The sequence below is a fragment of the Polistes canadensis genome, unplaced genomic scaffold, assembly GCF_001313835.1.
Source record: "Polistes canadensis isolate GaletaPanama2010 unplaced genomic scaffold, ASM131383v1 scaffold_32, whole genome shotgun sequence".
In the NCBI taxonomy this organism is placed as follows: domain Eukaryota; kingdom Metazoa; phylum Arthropoda; class Insecta; order Hymenoptera; family Vespidae; genus Polistes; species Polistes canadensis.
Window position 1 is genome coordinate 362,318 of NW_014569579.1, and position 14,842 is coordinate 377,159.

General features: G+C 29.1%; 1 protein-coding gene across 8 annotated transcripts in view; it reads right to left on the minus strand.

Moving 5' to 3' along the window:
* Positions 1 to 14,842, minus strand: part of LOC106784217 (protein 4.1 homolog) — a 31,493-nt gene that overhangs the window by 746 nt on the left and 15,905 nt on the right. The window contains exons 2-21 of one of the 8 annotated variants that reach the window (XM_014743522.1): positions 8,809 to 8,981; positions 8,593 to 8,740; positions 8,221 to 8,515; positions 7,759 to 8,097; positions 7,478 to 7,650; positions 7,225 to 7,364; positions 6,347 to 6,433; positions 5,620 to 5,853; positions 4,195 to 5,010; positions 3,368 to 3,475; positions 3,157 to 3,264; positions 2,950 to 3,054; positions 2,744 to 2,848; positions 2,536 to 2,643; positions 2,333 to 2,434; positions 1,996 to 2,097; positions 1,781 to 1,888; positions 1,412 to 1,522; positions 698 to 802; positions 23 to 232 (exon numbers count right to left, since the gene is read on the minus strand). In XM_014743522.1, the coding sequence (XP_014599008.1) occupies positions 23 to 232; positions 698 to 802; positions 1,412 to 1,522; positions 1,781 to 1,888; positions 1,996 to 2,097; positions 2,333 to 2,434; positions 2,536 to 2,643; positions 2,744 to 2,848; positions 2,950 to 3,054; positions 3,157 to 3,264; positions 3,368 to 3,475; positions 4,195 to 5,010; positions 5,620 to 5,853; positions 6,347 to 6,433; positions 7,225 to 7,364; positions 7,478 to 7,650; positions 7,759 to 8,097; positions 8,221 to 8,515; positions 8,593 to 8,740; positions 8,809 to 8,967 (3,663 nt within the window). In that variant the 5' untranslated portion in view covers positions 8,968 to 8,981. The remainder of the gene's footprint in view (positions 1 to 22; positions 233 to 697; positions 803 to 1,411; positions 1,523 to 1,780; positions 1,889 to 1,995; positions 2,098 to 2,332; positions 2,435 to 2,535; positions 2,644 to 2,743; positions 2,849 to 2,949; positions 3,055 to 3,156; positions 3,265 to 3,367; positions 3,476 to 4,194; positions 5,011 to 5,619; positions 5,854 to 6,346; positions 6,434 to 7,224; positions 7,365 to 7,477; positions 7,651 to 7,758; positions 8,098 to 8,220; positions 8,516 to 8,592; positions 8,741 to 8,808; positions 8,982 to 14,842) is intronic. The other 7 variants (XM_014743523.1, XM_014743524.1, XM_014743525.1 and 4 more) reach the window with 7 other exon arrangements.

Below are 14,842 nucleotides of genomic sequence, written 5' to 3' on the forward strand. Positions count from 1 at the left end.
AATAAGCGATTATTATGCTTACAGTTATTGTTTCGACAGTACGAGTTTTACTTGATATCGTTTGGGAACTAACAATTTCACCCGTTGCACTGTAATTCCCATCTTCACTTTCTAAAGCAACTTTTCTTGTTTCAGTTGCAACTAATGGAACTGTTGTAGTAGTTGTAACATTACTATCAGGCTCTCCGGTATAGACATGTGTTTCAGTTGCTACTATATTTGCAGGATCACCCTATATGAAATTAATGTACAAATACAATCGTTAAATGAATGTTACAAAGTTGACTAACACTAAATTATTATACATATACATGTATTAGACATAATATATTAGTAACACATATTTTCATATTATACCAACATACAGAGAAATGATCAACAAATGATTCCGTACAAATAATTTATTTATGAATTTGTTTTCTTTAAAAAAATTGACAATAACACATGCACATTTCTTTACAAATAATATTAAAAAGATTATTGTATTTTAGGGATCATCCTACATGAAAAATATGATTACCAATTTTTACTTTTTGTATAACAATAGAAATCTAACAGTTATCAAATCTGAATACAAACAGCAGTCAAAAGGTAATAATTGTCAAACTTAGTTTTTTTTTTATAAATATAATAAAGTAATTTATATAAATTTTTCATTTGATAAATAGAAACGTTATAACTAAACGTTGTAAATTACCTGATAATATTGATTGTAGAAAGCTTGTTGGTCATCATCAAGGTCAATTGGTGTACCTGAATCTCCGCTGCTTGAACTAGATGTACTGAGCCTTCGTGAGAACAGCTATTTCATGCAACGTGTTAGCCAAGCCGCCAAAATTAATTATGATGTAACAAAACAAAAAAAAAAGGAGAAAAAAATTGAATCAAATGAAAAATGGCATGATTTAAATTATTGTTAAAATAGCTGGACTTTTTGCATAAAATAAAGGATAATTCTTTCCCATGTCCAATTTCATCATCTACATACATATATATATATACGTATGTATTAATAGAGGATTTTATACACATATACTATTCTAACTAATTGTAAGTTAATATATACCTTCTAATTGTTTTTGAACACAATCGTTAATCCCTTTAACTTGATGAACAGAAATTAGTATAAGAAAAATTCGTATGGAAAATTTACACATTTAAAAAAATACTACAATTAATAGCTAAAAATAATAATGTTTAGTATCTCTCAATGTAATTAATTAAATTTTTTAACTACATTTATATTATTATAATATGGTTGTGCATAAATGTATATACAATAAAAAAATCTGATATTTGCATTAGACGACGTTAGTTAAAATTCTAAATTGTGCACATAATTGTCTACATGCTTTGAATGAAGTCTTTAAGCTTACACAGATAAATAATTAGATATTAAACTTTATTTTACCTGTTCACCTGAAAGCACATGACTTGTAGTCCGAACTTCTTGTGTTACTACTCTTTGCTCTTGTCTTGTTGTACTGGTTGCAGTCGAGTATGCTACAGTCTTTTCCTCTACCTAATGTAAAAAAGCAAATTATAACATAACATAAAGTAAAGCATTGATAAAAAATGTGAAATACTCAAATATACTGTAATCTCAAATACAATACTCTTAAGTTTATACGAAAATAATTATAAATTAAATGATTCGTACAATATTGTATGATTGCAAATTATTTTAATATTTAATATACTGATAATTTCTAATTAGCAGAAAAAAATAATTTATAATTCGTCATATAGAAAATTATAATATAATCAGTGATTTACAAACCTGACTCGTTTTTTGATTTTTTTCAAGATCTTCATGCATTGTTGCAGTACGTGTAGTAACAGCTGTTGCTGTCATATACGGGGCTCTACCATCATCTGATGCTTCTACCTACATATAACTACAATTTACTAATAGCTCTAAATACGCTTCATGAATAATTAGGGCATAAAGATTATGATTAATAAGATCAGTCATTAAATATAATAATAACAAACCTGATTTGTTTTTTGATTTTTGTCATGATCTTCATGCATTGTTACAGTACGTGCAGTAACAGCTGTTATATATGGGGTTCTATTATCATCTGGTACTTCTGCCTATGTACAACCGTAGTTTTACAGATGATTTTACATACATTTAACAAATTATTAGGTCTACCGGAAAGTTTTGTCCGATAGTGTCACTTCAGGTTTCAATCCATATGCACATGTTGATTTGAGACATATATTGTGTTATTTTCTTTCAATTCAAAAACAGACAGAACTTTTCGGTAGACCTAATATAAAAGCATGAATATTACAATACAAGAACTAAAGCATGACGATCACAAACCTGGCTTGCTTTACGATTTTTTTCAGAGTCTTCAAACATTGCTGTAGTGCGTGCAGTAACAGCTGTGATGTAAGGCACTTTACTATCATCTAGCATTTTCTCCTACATACAATTATAAATTTACAACAGATTTTATATGTATTTTATATATAGTAACAAAATGGAGATTACAATGCGACAATGAAAGCGAGACAATTACAAACCTGATTTTCTATTTGGCTTTTCTCAGGATCTTCATGCATTGTTGCAGTGCGTATAATACCAGCTGTGGTTGCAATGTATGGAACTTTACCTTCACTTGCTGCCTCTTCCTACATAAAACTACAATTTCACTGTGGATTCTAGATACATTTAACGAACAATATAAGCACAGAATTATAATACAAACATTAAAGCACGACAATTACAAACCTGGCTTGCTTTCAGACTTTTTTCCAAATCTTCATGCAATGCTGCAGTACGTGTAATAACAGATGCTGACGTGTAAGGTGTTTTACCATCTTTTTTTATCTCTGCCTACATAGAACTATAATTTTACTATGGATTCTAGATATATTTAACAAACAATATAAGCACAGAAATTATAATAAAAACATTAAATTATAATGATCACACACCTGACTTGCTTTTGGACTTTCTTCACGATTTTCATGCAATGCTGCAGAACGTGCAGTAACATATGATGACGTATAAGGGGTTTTACCGTCATTTGGTACCTGTGCCTACATAGAACTATAAGTTTACTGTGGATTCTACATACAATTAATGAACAATATAAGCACGAAAATAATAATAAAGATATTTAAATGAATATAATCACAAACCTGACTTATTTTTGGGCTTTTTTCAAAATCTTCATGCAATGCAGCAGTGTGTGCAGTAACAGATGTTGATGTATATGGAGTTTTTTTATCATAGTTTGATGCTTCTGTCTATATAAAACTAACATTTTACTGTGGATTCTAACATATTTACTTAATAACAAAAGCATAAAAACTATAATAAATAGGAACTAAAGCAGTAAAAATTACAAACCTGACTTGTTTTGGGACTTTTTTCAAAGCCTTCATGCATTTGGGTGGTGCGTGTAGTAACAGTCGTTGTTGCCATATGCGAAGCTTTACCGTCATCTGAAGTTTCTCCCTACATATAACTACAATTTTACTAAAAGTACTAAATACATGTAATGTAAAAATATGAAGATTAGAATATAAAAATGAAGTTTTAGTGTAGTAGTTATAATATTAATTGAAATTACTAGTAGTTTTAATATTCCAAATTTTACGTTACTTAAGTTATCAATTTTGAACAATTATACAATGACTATTATATACCATTTAAAATAATTCCAATATTTTTGGAGTTACTTTATTCTGTATATGTATGATACTTATTGCTATTTGGAATAATGTTAAACAATTACTATCGTATTCTTTAAGCTTATATATACAATTAAATACCATGCACAATACATGCATATAAGATAAAAGTCACATAATAAAATACCACATTCTTATTACTCTTATGATTCTTTGTTATAATTCCGATAGGTTACCGTATTATATGCTTTGTGATAAAGTAATATTTTTACTTTATAATATTTTTTAATATTTTTAATATTTAATATAATGTAATCTTTTTTGTTATTAAGAAGTGTTATGAAATGTTATTACATGTGAAATGGATATCTCTTAATGAATGAAAAATAAATGATGCATTTTATGCATGATGCATTGTTGTAAGTAGAATGAAAAAGGAATTATTTGCTAGTTGTTCAATAATAACAACAGATTGTCTTTTGTTCGGCATGAGAAATAGAATATAAGAATTTGAACTGCAATGCAGCGTGTATGATTTCATACCTGAGAAGTATCTTTTTGACTAGGTAGTCTATAAGTTGCAGCTTTTTGTTGTTCTTTAAGACCAGCCGACTCGACATAATTGAGTCCAGGGGTTTTTATTCCAACTTGTTGTAGTTTATCCATGTCTTTCGTTTTTCTTTTCTCCACCGATTCTACTACTTTTTTTTCTTCACCTGGAGCATAATTAAATGCTAAACCCGTTGCTTTGCGACTAGCTGCAGTAGGAGATTGTTGATCTCGTACACTTGGAGATGCTGGTCTGTCTTCATAAGAGAATCCATGAGGCGTAAATGGTTTCCTTGTAGATGAGGTTTCTGTTTCTTCATAGTCATATGGTTTTGTATAACCTGGACGATCTGAGTTCATGGCAGAATCTCTTGATTTATTATCCGTACTTAGTTTTTCCCGTAATTCTTCTGCTATTTCTTTATCCAATGTTGAAACATCTGATTCTATTTCATGTTTTTCTATCGAGTCATCTAAATCTTTCTTTTTTTGCTTTTTTTTAGATTTTTCTTTTTCCTTTTCTTTTTGTTTCTCTTTCTCTTTTTGTTTTTCCTCCTTTTCTTTTTGTTTCTCCTTTTCTTTTTCCTTCTGTTTTTGTTTTTCTTTCTCTTTCTCCTTTTCCTTCTCTTTTTTCTTATCCTTTTCTTTGTCTTTGTCTTTCTCCTTCTCTCTCTCCTTCTCTTTTTTTTTCTCTTTTTCTTTGTCCTTCTCCTTATCTTTATCTTTGTCCTTCCCTTTGTCTTTTTCTTTATCCTTCTCCTTTTCTTTCTCTTTTTCCTTTTTTCCGAAGAGGAAACCACCAACAGGACTCTTTTATAATAAACAAAAACATGCAATACAAAATAGCTTACATGCTGCATCTATCAAAATAATCTATACATAAAATATATATATTTATGAAATACTAATCGTTCCAATTTCTACATATCACAACAATATATATATATCTTTACAAGAAAATTTTATTAACCCTTAACGAACGAGCATTTTCTTTAACAATTGATAATGTCGCGAGTATGGCGGCATTCGTTCGCTAAAGATTAACAAACATGCATGTATGAATTATAAATAAAATAAATATTTTGAAAATTTCATATAATAGCAATATTGCGTGATAACTGATATTCATATTCTATAATTGTTTATACTTTAATAATAGATCCGAATTTCAAATATAAGATTAAGAAATCTTTTATAGCATTTATTATAAAATAAATATAAATAATAAAATTTAACATATATAGAATGTATTAAATTGTATATCAATATTAATGATGCAATTATATTGAAATTTATTTTAGTATAAAAATATATAATCATTATAGTATTTTCCTTTTTTTTACATCCACGATATTGACATTGATTAAATAAAATATAATAAATTATGAACGAATTATCATCCGCAAGCAATAAACTTACCTTAATTTTTTCTTTCTTTTCTTTGTCCTTCTTTTCTGGCGTTTCCTTGTCCTTTTTCTTTACATCTTTTTTATTGGGTGATTTCTCATCGTTGTTATCAAGAAGAGCATTATCATTAATTAAATTAGAATTGTTCAGATCATTATGGTTTTCCTTCTCGTTTTCATTTTGTTTATCCTTCTTCTTCTTAGAAAGACCACCGGGCGGTAGGACTGCAATTCCTCCGACCGGTTTCTACAAGTAAAGTGATACAATCACACGTCTTTTCATGCAACAAGCATAAAGCAACTATAAATATAAAGCTAAAAATAAAGCATATATCACACTACAATTTTTTCAGCACAAATTGCATGCTTCACAAATAATTACGGTCTGCGCTCTCAAGAATTTTTAGTTTGCTGTTCTGGTTACAACTGTTTCACAAATTGTAATGTTGTGGCTAATTCTATAATCAATAAATGTTAAATATTGGATTATTTCGATGATATAGATATGTTAATGAAATCTCTTCTAATATGTCATGCTTTGTAAAGTACTGAGATACCTATATAACTATGAATTTTGTTAATATTGAGGCGTTGGCCGTATTATCTTCAACAAAGCTGTGAATGAGAGTCAGCGGCATGCATAAAAGAAATGAAAACATTAGAAAATTATCACACTGTAGTGTAATTACAATTTTAATAAAACAGTGCAATTGAAGAACAACATAAATGAAACTTTATACCTTTTTGGTACGATCCGCATCATACTCTCCTTCCAGGCTACTGGTACTGCTGGCGGATGTTGTTCCAGCACTTGTTTTTCGTGTGAGCTATTGATGTTAGTCATTGTGTGAATTAGTTATTATAGGTGAAGCATTATATTCTGTATATCACGCGACTAACTCTTTTGAAATAAATTATTATATATAAATATATATATATATATATGTTATTTTATAATACTATATAATTACTTTCTTAAGGAATACTTTATAATACTACAAAGAATATAAATGTTTCAAAAAACCAGTAATGACAAAATAATATCTCTAATATTTGTAAAAGAACAATGCTAATGTTTCTAAATTATTGAATTTGAATGTTGTATTTGAACTTGGGCAAATTTTATTATGCAAAAACTGAACGCTTTGATACATTCATCCATGTCTAACACATGGTATACAGTGCTAACATGCTGTTGCTAAATGTAATGACCAATTATTAAAATGAATGTAGAGGTGCATGGTGATCAATGAAAACATTACAACTATACATTCTCTTCAGCTATTAAAACACGTAATGTTGTACATTATCTTACTTCTATGAAACAATTGTGTTCTACAGTACTTCCTAGCATCATATATTCAAAAATAAATACATTGCTTGTGTTACTTGATAATAAACTTCATAGATTATTTGTATTAATCTGGTTATTTGAAAGCGTAGACCGCAAATCGAAGTAAAAAAATATTTGTTTTATTGTGTAAATTAAAATCCACGTAAATTAAAATCATCGAAACTTTGCATGATTAACTCATGCAAAATCTACAATCTATATATACCTAAGGATAGACTAAATTCAGTTAATAGATGTAATAATAATAAATGAAATATGTGTTACCTTCTCCTTTTGTTTTTTAATAGGACTAGGCCGTTGATCAATGTGTTCCATATCAGGAATCATTTCGGGCTCGTAACTCATAGTATGACGTTTACTTGGTTCCGAGCCGTAAGTTTCGACTGGTTTAGGGCCACCTAAGGCTGCATTAAACAATTACTTTATTTTAACATCTATTTCAAGTGATTTTTAATGATATTTGCTCTATTTCTCGATAAAATATTAATTAAAAATATATATAAAAAATTTATTGTACCATCCATGCTACGTGACGTTAGACGTCGACCACTTAGAGACCTCTCAAACTGAGGAGGTTGCCTGTCTATAGGAGTCTTTTTCGTTTCATAATGCGTTCTTCCAGAATATCGGAAACGAGACCCTAAATGTGGTAATAATCCTACTTTCTTTACGGGCTCTGGACTCATGAGTCTGTAAAAAGAAACGAATATGTATTTTGATCTGGTAGTCAAATGTACAAAGCGTAATAAAAGCCAAATGAATAAAATGTATAGGCAATAAAAGTATCGAATGCTTTACCTGAAGAAAGTATGGTGTTCTACACAGACCTTCCACAACTTTTTAGCTGCTCTATGATTTGCAAGTTTAAAACCAATCGTGGATTCAAATTGCTCGAATTCACCAGGCCGTATTTTTATAAAGAAGTTATGCCTCTTGTAAGAAATCTTCAAAATTTTCGGCCATGCAAACCTGTTTATTCTTAATCGATCACGATAAACAAGAAGACCCGATGAACAAACACCTAACATTATATCAACGCCTTCTGAATCCTTCGCAGGATGTAAATCAACTCCATACATAGCTAATTTCTTTGCATTTTCTAAATAGTGGAGTTCTGCTTCGGCGGGGGATTGCCCTCTGTAAAGATATTAAACGTGCATTTCATAAAGTTTGATTTTTATCTTTTGTAAAATACAAATATTTTTAGGAGAATTAAACGTGATAAATTTGTTTAAAAAAATATAAGGAACAAATACGGACTTATGTGTTTTGTGAAGATCCATAACTTTCTCTACTAATTCTGGCGTCTGATTGGGGGCAAATTTAAAGTCCTTCAAATACGTTCTACCATGTTCTTCTGGGTCATAATCTCCAATTTCTGACTGAACTAGATAAGATCCCAGAAGAGCGTGGGTCACGAAAGAGCACGGTAAACGCTCTTTTATAATATCATTTCTAATTTGTAAGCATAATTGATATCGTGTAATATCTTCTTGTAATTGAGCTGGATCCGGAGGATAGAACTTCACCTCGAAACTAAATTTCCAGGGTTCGTCTGTAAAAGATACAAAAAATTTCAATTAAATGTCATAATTATTTAATTTTGAATTTGTTTAATTACGAATCACTCACTTTTGACAAATTTGACAATTCTTTTATCTAGATCCAACCAATTTCTTGAATCATCTTTATCTTCATAGACAAGGCCAAAATAATCTTTCTCGAGTAGATTCATACTTTGACATATCGTATCAAGGAGCTCTTGTCCCTTCGCCTTTCTCTATAAAACGCGATCCAGGTAGATGTTAGATATTTTAATTGATTTTATTAATTTATATTATCACTTACATCGATATAAAAATCTTTTACGGTGCCATCCAGTAAAGTGATTTTCGCCAAAGCCATTTTTCCTTTACTAACTGGACTTTTAGTTGGCGAATTAGTTCCGGTGCCATTTTCCGCCGTAACTTCGGGAGGTACCGCGGCAGATTTCTGTTCTTCCGGCATGTTTCAGCTTTATTCTGAAAAATTCATCAAACAAAAATCCTAATTCTGGTAAATAATATTTATTCATTTATATCTATTTAATATTGAGCGAAATACATTTTCGTGCAATATCTTTTTATATAATTAACTCTTTCCAACGTTATTTAATTGAAATGGTAAACAATTATATCTTTCAACGATCTTATCTAAAATGAGTCGATGTCAAATAAGAATACAAAAAAAAATTGGTATTTGTTCGAGATATTTAAGTATAGATCCCGTCTAGACTAGAGGGTGCTTTGTAGAGAAATAATCAATATTTGTGAGAGTTCTCTTGAATTGAATGTATGGTTCAGGCACCTTAGGGGATAAATATTGCACCGTTGTGACTTCGACGACGAGAAGAAAAAAAGAAATTATTCGCTTGGGAAAAGTTTCCTTACACAAAATCACCGAGCTTGTTTCCGTGTAATAATTAATGAGAGACTAAGAGACGAGCATATTCATTCAAGAAATTTCATCGATTTCTCTATTGTAATTCGATGAAATGTGAAATAATTATAAAATTGTAATAGACGTATATACGTTATAGTACATTTTTATATATTATTGAACTATCATTAAAGTTCCCTTATCTCCAGATTAGAATAGTTCAAAGATATATAGAATGAAATAACTTTGATTTCATAGGAGTTTGAATCAAGATACATGGTCGAGCTTTTTCTCTCTCTCTCTCTTTCTGTTTTTATTTCTTTCTTTCTTTCTTGAACGTGCTCGCAATACGGTGCAACCGTTTCTTTACTACGGGTCATTGGCCTTTTTTCAAGATACCAGGTATACGTCCAATGTATATATGTGTATATATGTACGTGAGTTTACTTAATGTTTTAACGAAAAGTTAATATAAATATAATGAGACAAATTTCATAATACTATTTCTCTAATGTGACACTACGTTTTCGTTTACGATTTAGAAAACTCTTAAATGATTTAAAAGAAGCGACAAAATAGAAAAATCAACAACGTGACCGGATATCACATTTAAACTTCAATCATCATTGATCGATATCCTGTTGTTACGTATACGTGTATGTAACTTACGAAGTAATGAATTAACTGCAAATACGATTCTATTGTAATCATCTATTTTGTTGTTAGTATCTTCAACGAAAGCATATGTTTTTAAATAAAAATGATTTTGTTTAGACGAAACATAAGTGTCATCAACGATATCATACAATTATAAATCATTTTATATAATTTGTAAATAAATCTAACAAAAAGTAAATGATAAAATATATATATTATAATAATTATATATGAATAATCATATCATTGCATTTAGATTTGATATGATTACTATTCGAATAGAAAAACAGGAATAAATAGACGAGGAAAATAAAAATTCCCTTACGAGTTCTAATGCGGAAGAACAAATCTAGCGGTATATCCGTGTCTTGTGTGCGGCGAACTCCGTACACCGTGTTCGATAATGTTATATATGTACGTATTACATTACCGCGGTGTAAATCCCTACAAATAAGCAATCGCACGAATTCATAGCAAACCACGAAAAAGAGAAAGAAATCCTATCTCTCAGAATTTTCGATATCGTTTGTTTTGTCGTTATATCCAACTTTCTTGATTGGATTCCTTAAAAAAATGAATAAAAATAGAAAATGACAAATCTGGGAATATAATTTATAAAAGTAATTTTTTATATATTGACATTCTGCTTGAGAAAATATGTTATATATTATATATATATTTTACATGTGAAAATATTTGAAAAAAATTTAAATTAATTATTGAAATAATAAAGAGATAAAATTAATTGAAAAATAATTATGTATGCGTTATCGAATAAGATTAAAAAGCTAGAATGGTGGAACTACCGACTTTTATTTTGTTAAATAAATATTGTGAAATATTTAAATGAAGCAAATAATTCAAAATAACACCGTGACATTATGAAATCACGGTCACTCATTTGTTTTTCAATATTAGTAAACAATTCGTTGATTTTAACATTGTTGTTATTTGTAAAATTGTCACATCTCGTTCTCCCTTTAACAGATATGCAACAATTTGTTCTGAAAAAAATTTCATTAAATACAGGTTGTTTTTTTTATATAATACGGACGTATTTTACGAGAATTTACAATAAACTGTTGGGAGAACGGAGAAACTTAAAATGTCGTCATCACTGGAAGCAGGCGTCCTTTGCGTTATTCTCTTTGGCAGCAGAGAACGATGAGGCAATACGCCGTGTGTGGATCAACGACGACGATGACGTGATAAGTCACAAAGATTGAATGTATCGTATAAGTGATAACCTTGGTGAAATTAATCGATGAGTAAAAATATTAAAACAGAAAAAATGTATAAAATTCGTACAAGTCTAATCTATTCCTTGGTGGTTCTCATCCTATCTGTTTTTCTATCTTTCTTTTACATTAAAAAGTTTAATGATATGGAAATAGTCGATCGTATCTTATCATATCGATTTGTACTTAAACGTACTATGAATGCGTTAAAATTATTAAGCTCACGCGAATCTTTTAGCTACGATAAGATTAAACTATTTTAGTCTAAGGTAATAGCCAATCCTCGAAGCTTTTCTTCCTCGAATTTCTCGTAAATCCGATGTCTTTGCATATATCGTATATCATTAGTTGCTTTCTCTTTGTTATAGCCCAGTAGTTTATGTTCCGTCGCTTTTATCGAACGAAAGTTAACTGACATGTAAGAGAAAAAGTGGAAGAAGTATAGTCGCGAATATGACAAAAACAAACACACACATACATAAGAATATTTACACCTTTATCACCAAGAGACATTTATTTTTTAGACGTTCAATAAGTTTGATGAAGGTGATAAACCGATAATGAAGTTAAAAAAAAAAAAAAAGTTATTTTTTTGTTACCTACTCAAGAAGTAGCTAAAGGCATTTTTTTTTAACACGTTCGTCCCAGATCCAAGAAGAAAATAAAACCAACTAAACGGTCGATAGTAGTTTCGCTGACGGGTCGGTTTAAAATTTAAAGGGCCTCATGAAAAGGGACACCTAGGGCTCGGGCAGCGTTGAAAGAATCTTTTTCTCTCGTTGCAAGCTTCTTTCAGAGGCGCGTGGGCTCCATTTGGTCGTGTGTCAAAAGGGCTGATTGTAAACGAGGGTCGCGTGATCCCTGGCACACGCCTACACGCACACTCACATTATTAACGTCGGTGTCTTCCATGCTTCTCTCTTTCTCTTTCTTCTTCTCTCCTTGTCTTTTCCTGAGTGCACCAGCACTAACGAAAGAATTTATGTCTTATGAGACACCACACTACTGGTGAGGTATTATCTTCGATGATCGTATATGAATTATTTAAACGTTAAATGTCTCGATTGAATTACGACTTTATACTATTCGACACCATTTGAATTTTTAATATAACATCAATAACTTTGGTGGTTAGAAAATTACAATATATAACACATATAATTAACCTTTTAATTGTGTCGTTAGAACGACACGATAACGAGTATACTATATTATTAACTGTTAATCTAAAGAGATAATAGAAAGAAAATAATTGATCCTTAAAAAAAAGATAATTTTAAGTATATTTCTTACAATAAGCAACATTTTTTTTTTCTATTTCTTTAGAAAAAATTTTAATCTGTCAAGAATAAAACAATTTCTTGAATTAATCTCTTGAAACGATAGATAGAAAATCAAAAAATTTAATAAAGAAAAAAATGTAGTCACAAATTTGTAAATATTTTATAAGTCACATCGTGTGGAATCTTTTGCAAATGATTTTCTTAATTTGTTATTTTTCTTTTATTTCGTCTTTATCTCAAAAAATTTCAAAGTATATAAAATTTAATTTAAATAAAAAAAGAAATTATTATTCTCATGTGACAAATATACTTGTCATTCACAGTTAAAAGATTAATGATTAATATAATTTTTTCTAATCATTATAACATAATATTTAATATCGTAACATATGTGCAGCTTTTTAGTACATAATATTTTATTTAAACCAAAATTATAATAATACAATCTTTTATCATTATCCTTCCACATTTATATTCACTTTTCATTCAATTTTTATTTACAATCGTATATTATAAAATAATAGAAACGTCAGGATAATGTGATGTCGTGAAAATCACGGAAATATTATATTATTTATTAATAGCAATGTTGATAGATTAAAACGAAAGGCTAACGAGACTTCCAATAGACAGATATATTCACCCGAGAAATGAATTATCTCATTATATTCTCGTTCATATTAATCGTATTAAATGTAATAAAAAAATGCATCGATCAAAATAATTGAATATTTCATTTTGTCTTCATCTCTGTCTACGAATTATTATAATTATATAAAAAAGCTAAAGAATTTATTAAACTCGTAACGTAGTTACATTGTATAATGCGAACGAGATAAACTAGCTGAGAAAAGATCAGTTCAATGGAGCGAATTGCAGTTACATACGTATTATACATTCATATCCACATCTACATATATGTATATGCTTTTTTACATATACACTCATATATACAGATTCTTATGTACGTAGACATACATATATATATATATAGACATATACGTATTTACATGCAAACTTGGACATATTAGTATATACTTACATATATGTATGAACATATATAAGTGTGTATATATTTATGTACATAGTTGCATATAAGTATATATAGTATGTACTTATAGAACATAATACATACACAGACAGAATTAAAATGCATCGACGCGTCGTTGAACAACAATCCAAATTACGACGTGAATAAGAGCATAGTCGACACTTTTCGAATAAAGGAAAATCCGCATCACCCAGTAATTAGTCCTTCGAGCTTAAATGCAATGCTTCATCGTTCCCTAATTTAATTGTGTCGACGATGAAATGCGCTTCGAAGACAATGAATACGATTAAATTTAAATGTAATATCGCGAAATATAGAAAAAGACACCGAGAAAGTTTCAAGATTAAATAATTTTCGTGTTTCACAAAAATAATATCGGATAAGTTGCTTCAAAATATATCTTTTTATTGTTTTTTTTTTGTTCTATAGAATTATTATCTAGAATTTTTCTTTCATTTTTGAATTTACTTTAAAATATCGAAATAAATGTTACAGTGATCTTATTAAAATATTATAATTATTATATATTTTTATAAATTATAAATAAAGTATATAAATAAATATATTTAATAAATATAATTATATAAATATTTTATAAAAGTTACTACACGAATACTATACGATGTAACCAATGAGTATTTAAAAATAAATACGAATCATATATGACGACTAATTGTAGGTCTCCGTAGAAACTAATCTTCGTAGAAAAAAGGATATACCACATTACTCAAAGATGTTGGAAGAAGCCATAAGGGCGAGTATGATGATTCACGATGACGAAAAGGAAGTGTGCTCGTTAAAATATAGTACTTCAAAGTCGCGACATTTGGCACTACCGAGAACGAAAAAAAAATAGTCCACAAAACCTGAGTGAATGAAAGAGAATTTGGGAGTTTTACAAGGGTGAGACGCGTGACACCAAATTCATCAACGAAGCATTTATAATATCAACGAAATTTTAAAGAGCATAATGATTTATGTCAAAAACTAATTCAATAGAAAATCAAAGGGTGCTCAACATTTAAAATATATGAAAAGAAGTTTTAAACGTCGAAAAAAAAAAATAATCGTGCAAATTTACTTTTTTTTTCTTTAACGCATTGCAGTTGTTTATGTATTCTCGATTCAATACAATTTACGCTATTATTATAAATAATTAGATGTTTCGTTTGTGATTTTTTTTATAATTAATTATTGATCATCGTTTGAAATTATTTTTATTTGTTTTTCGTTCT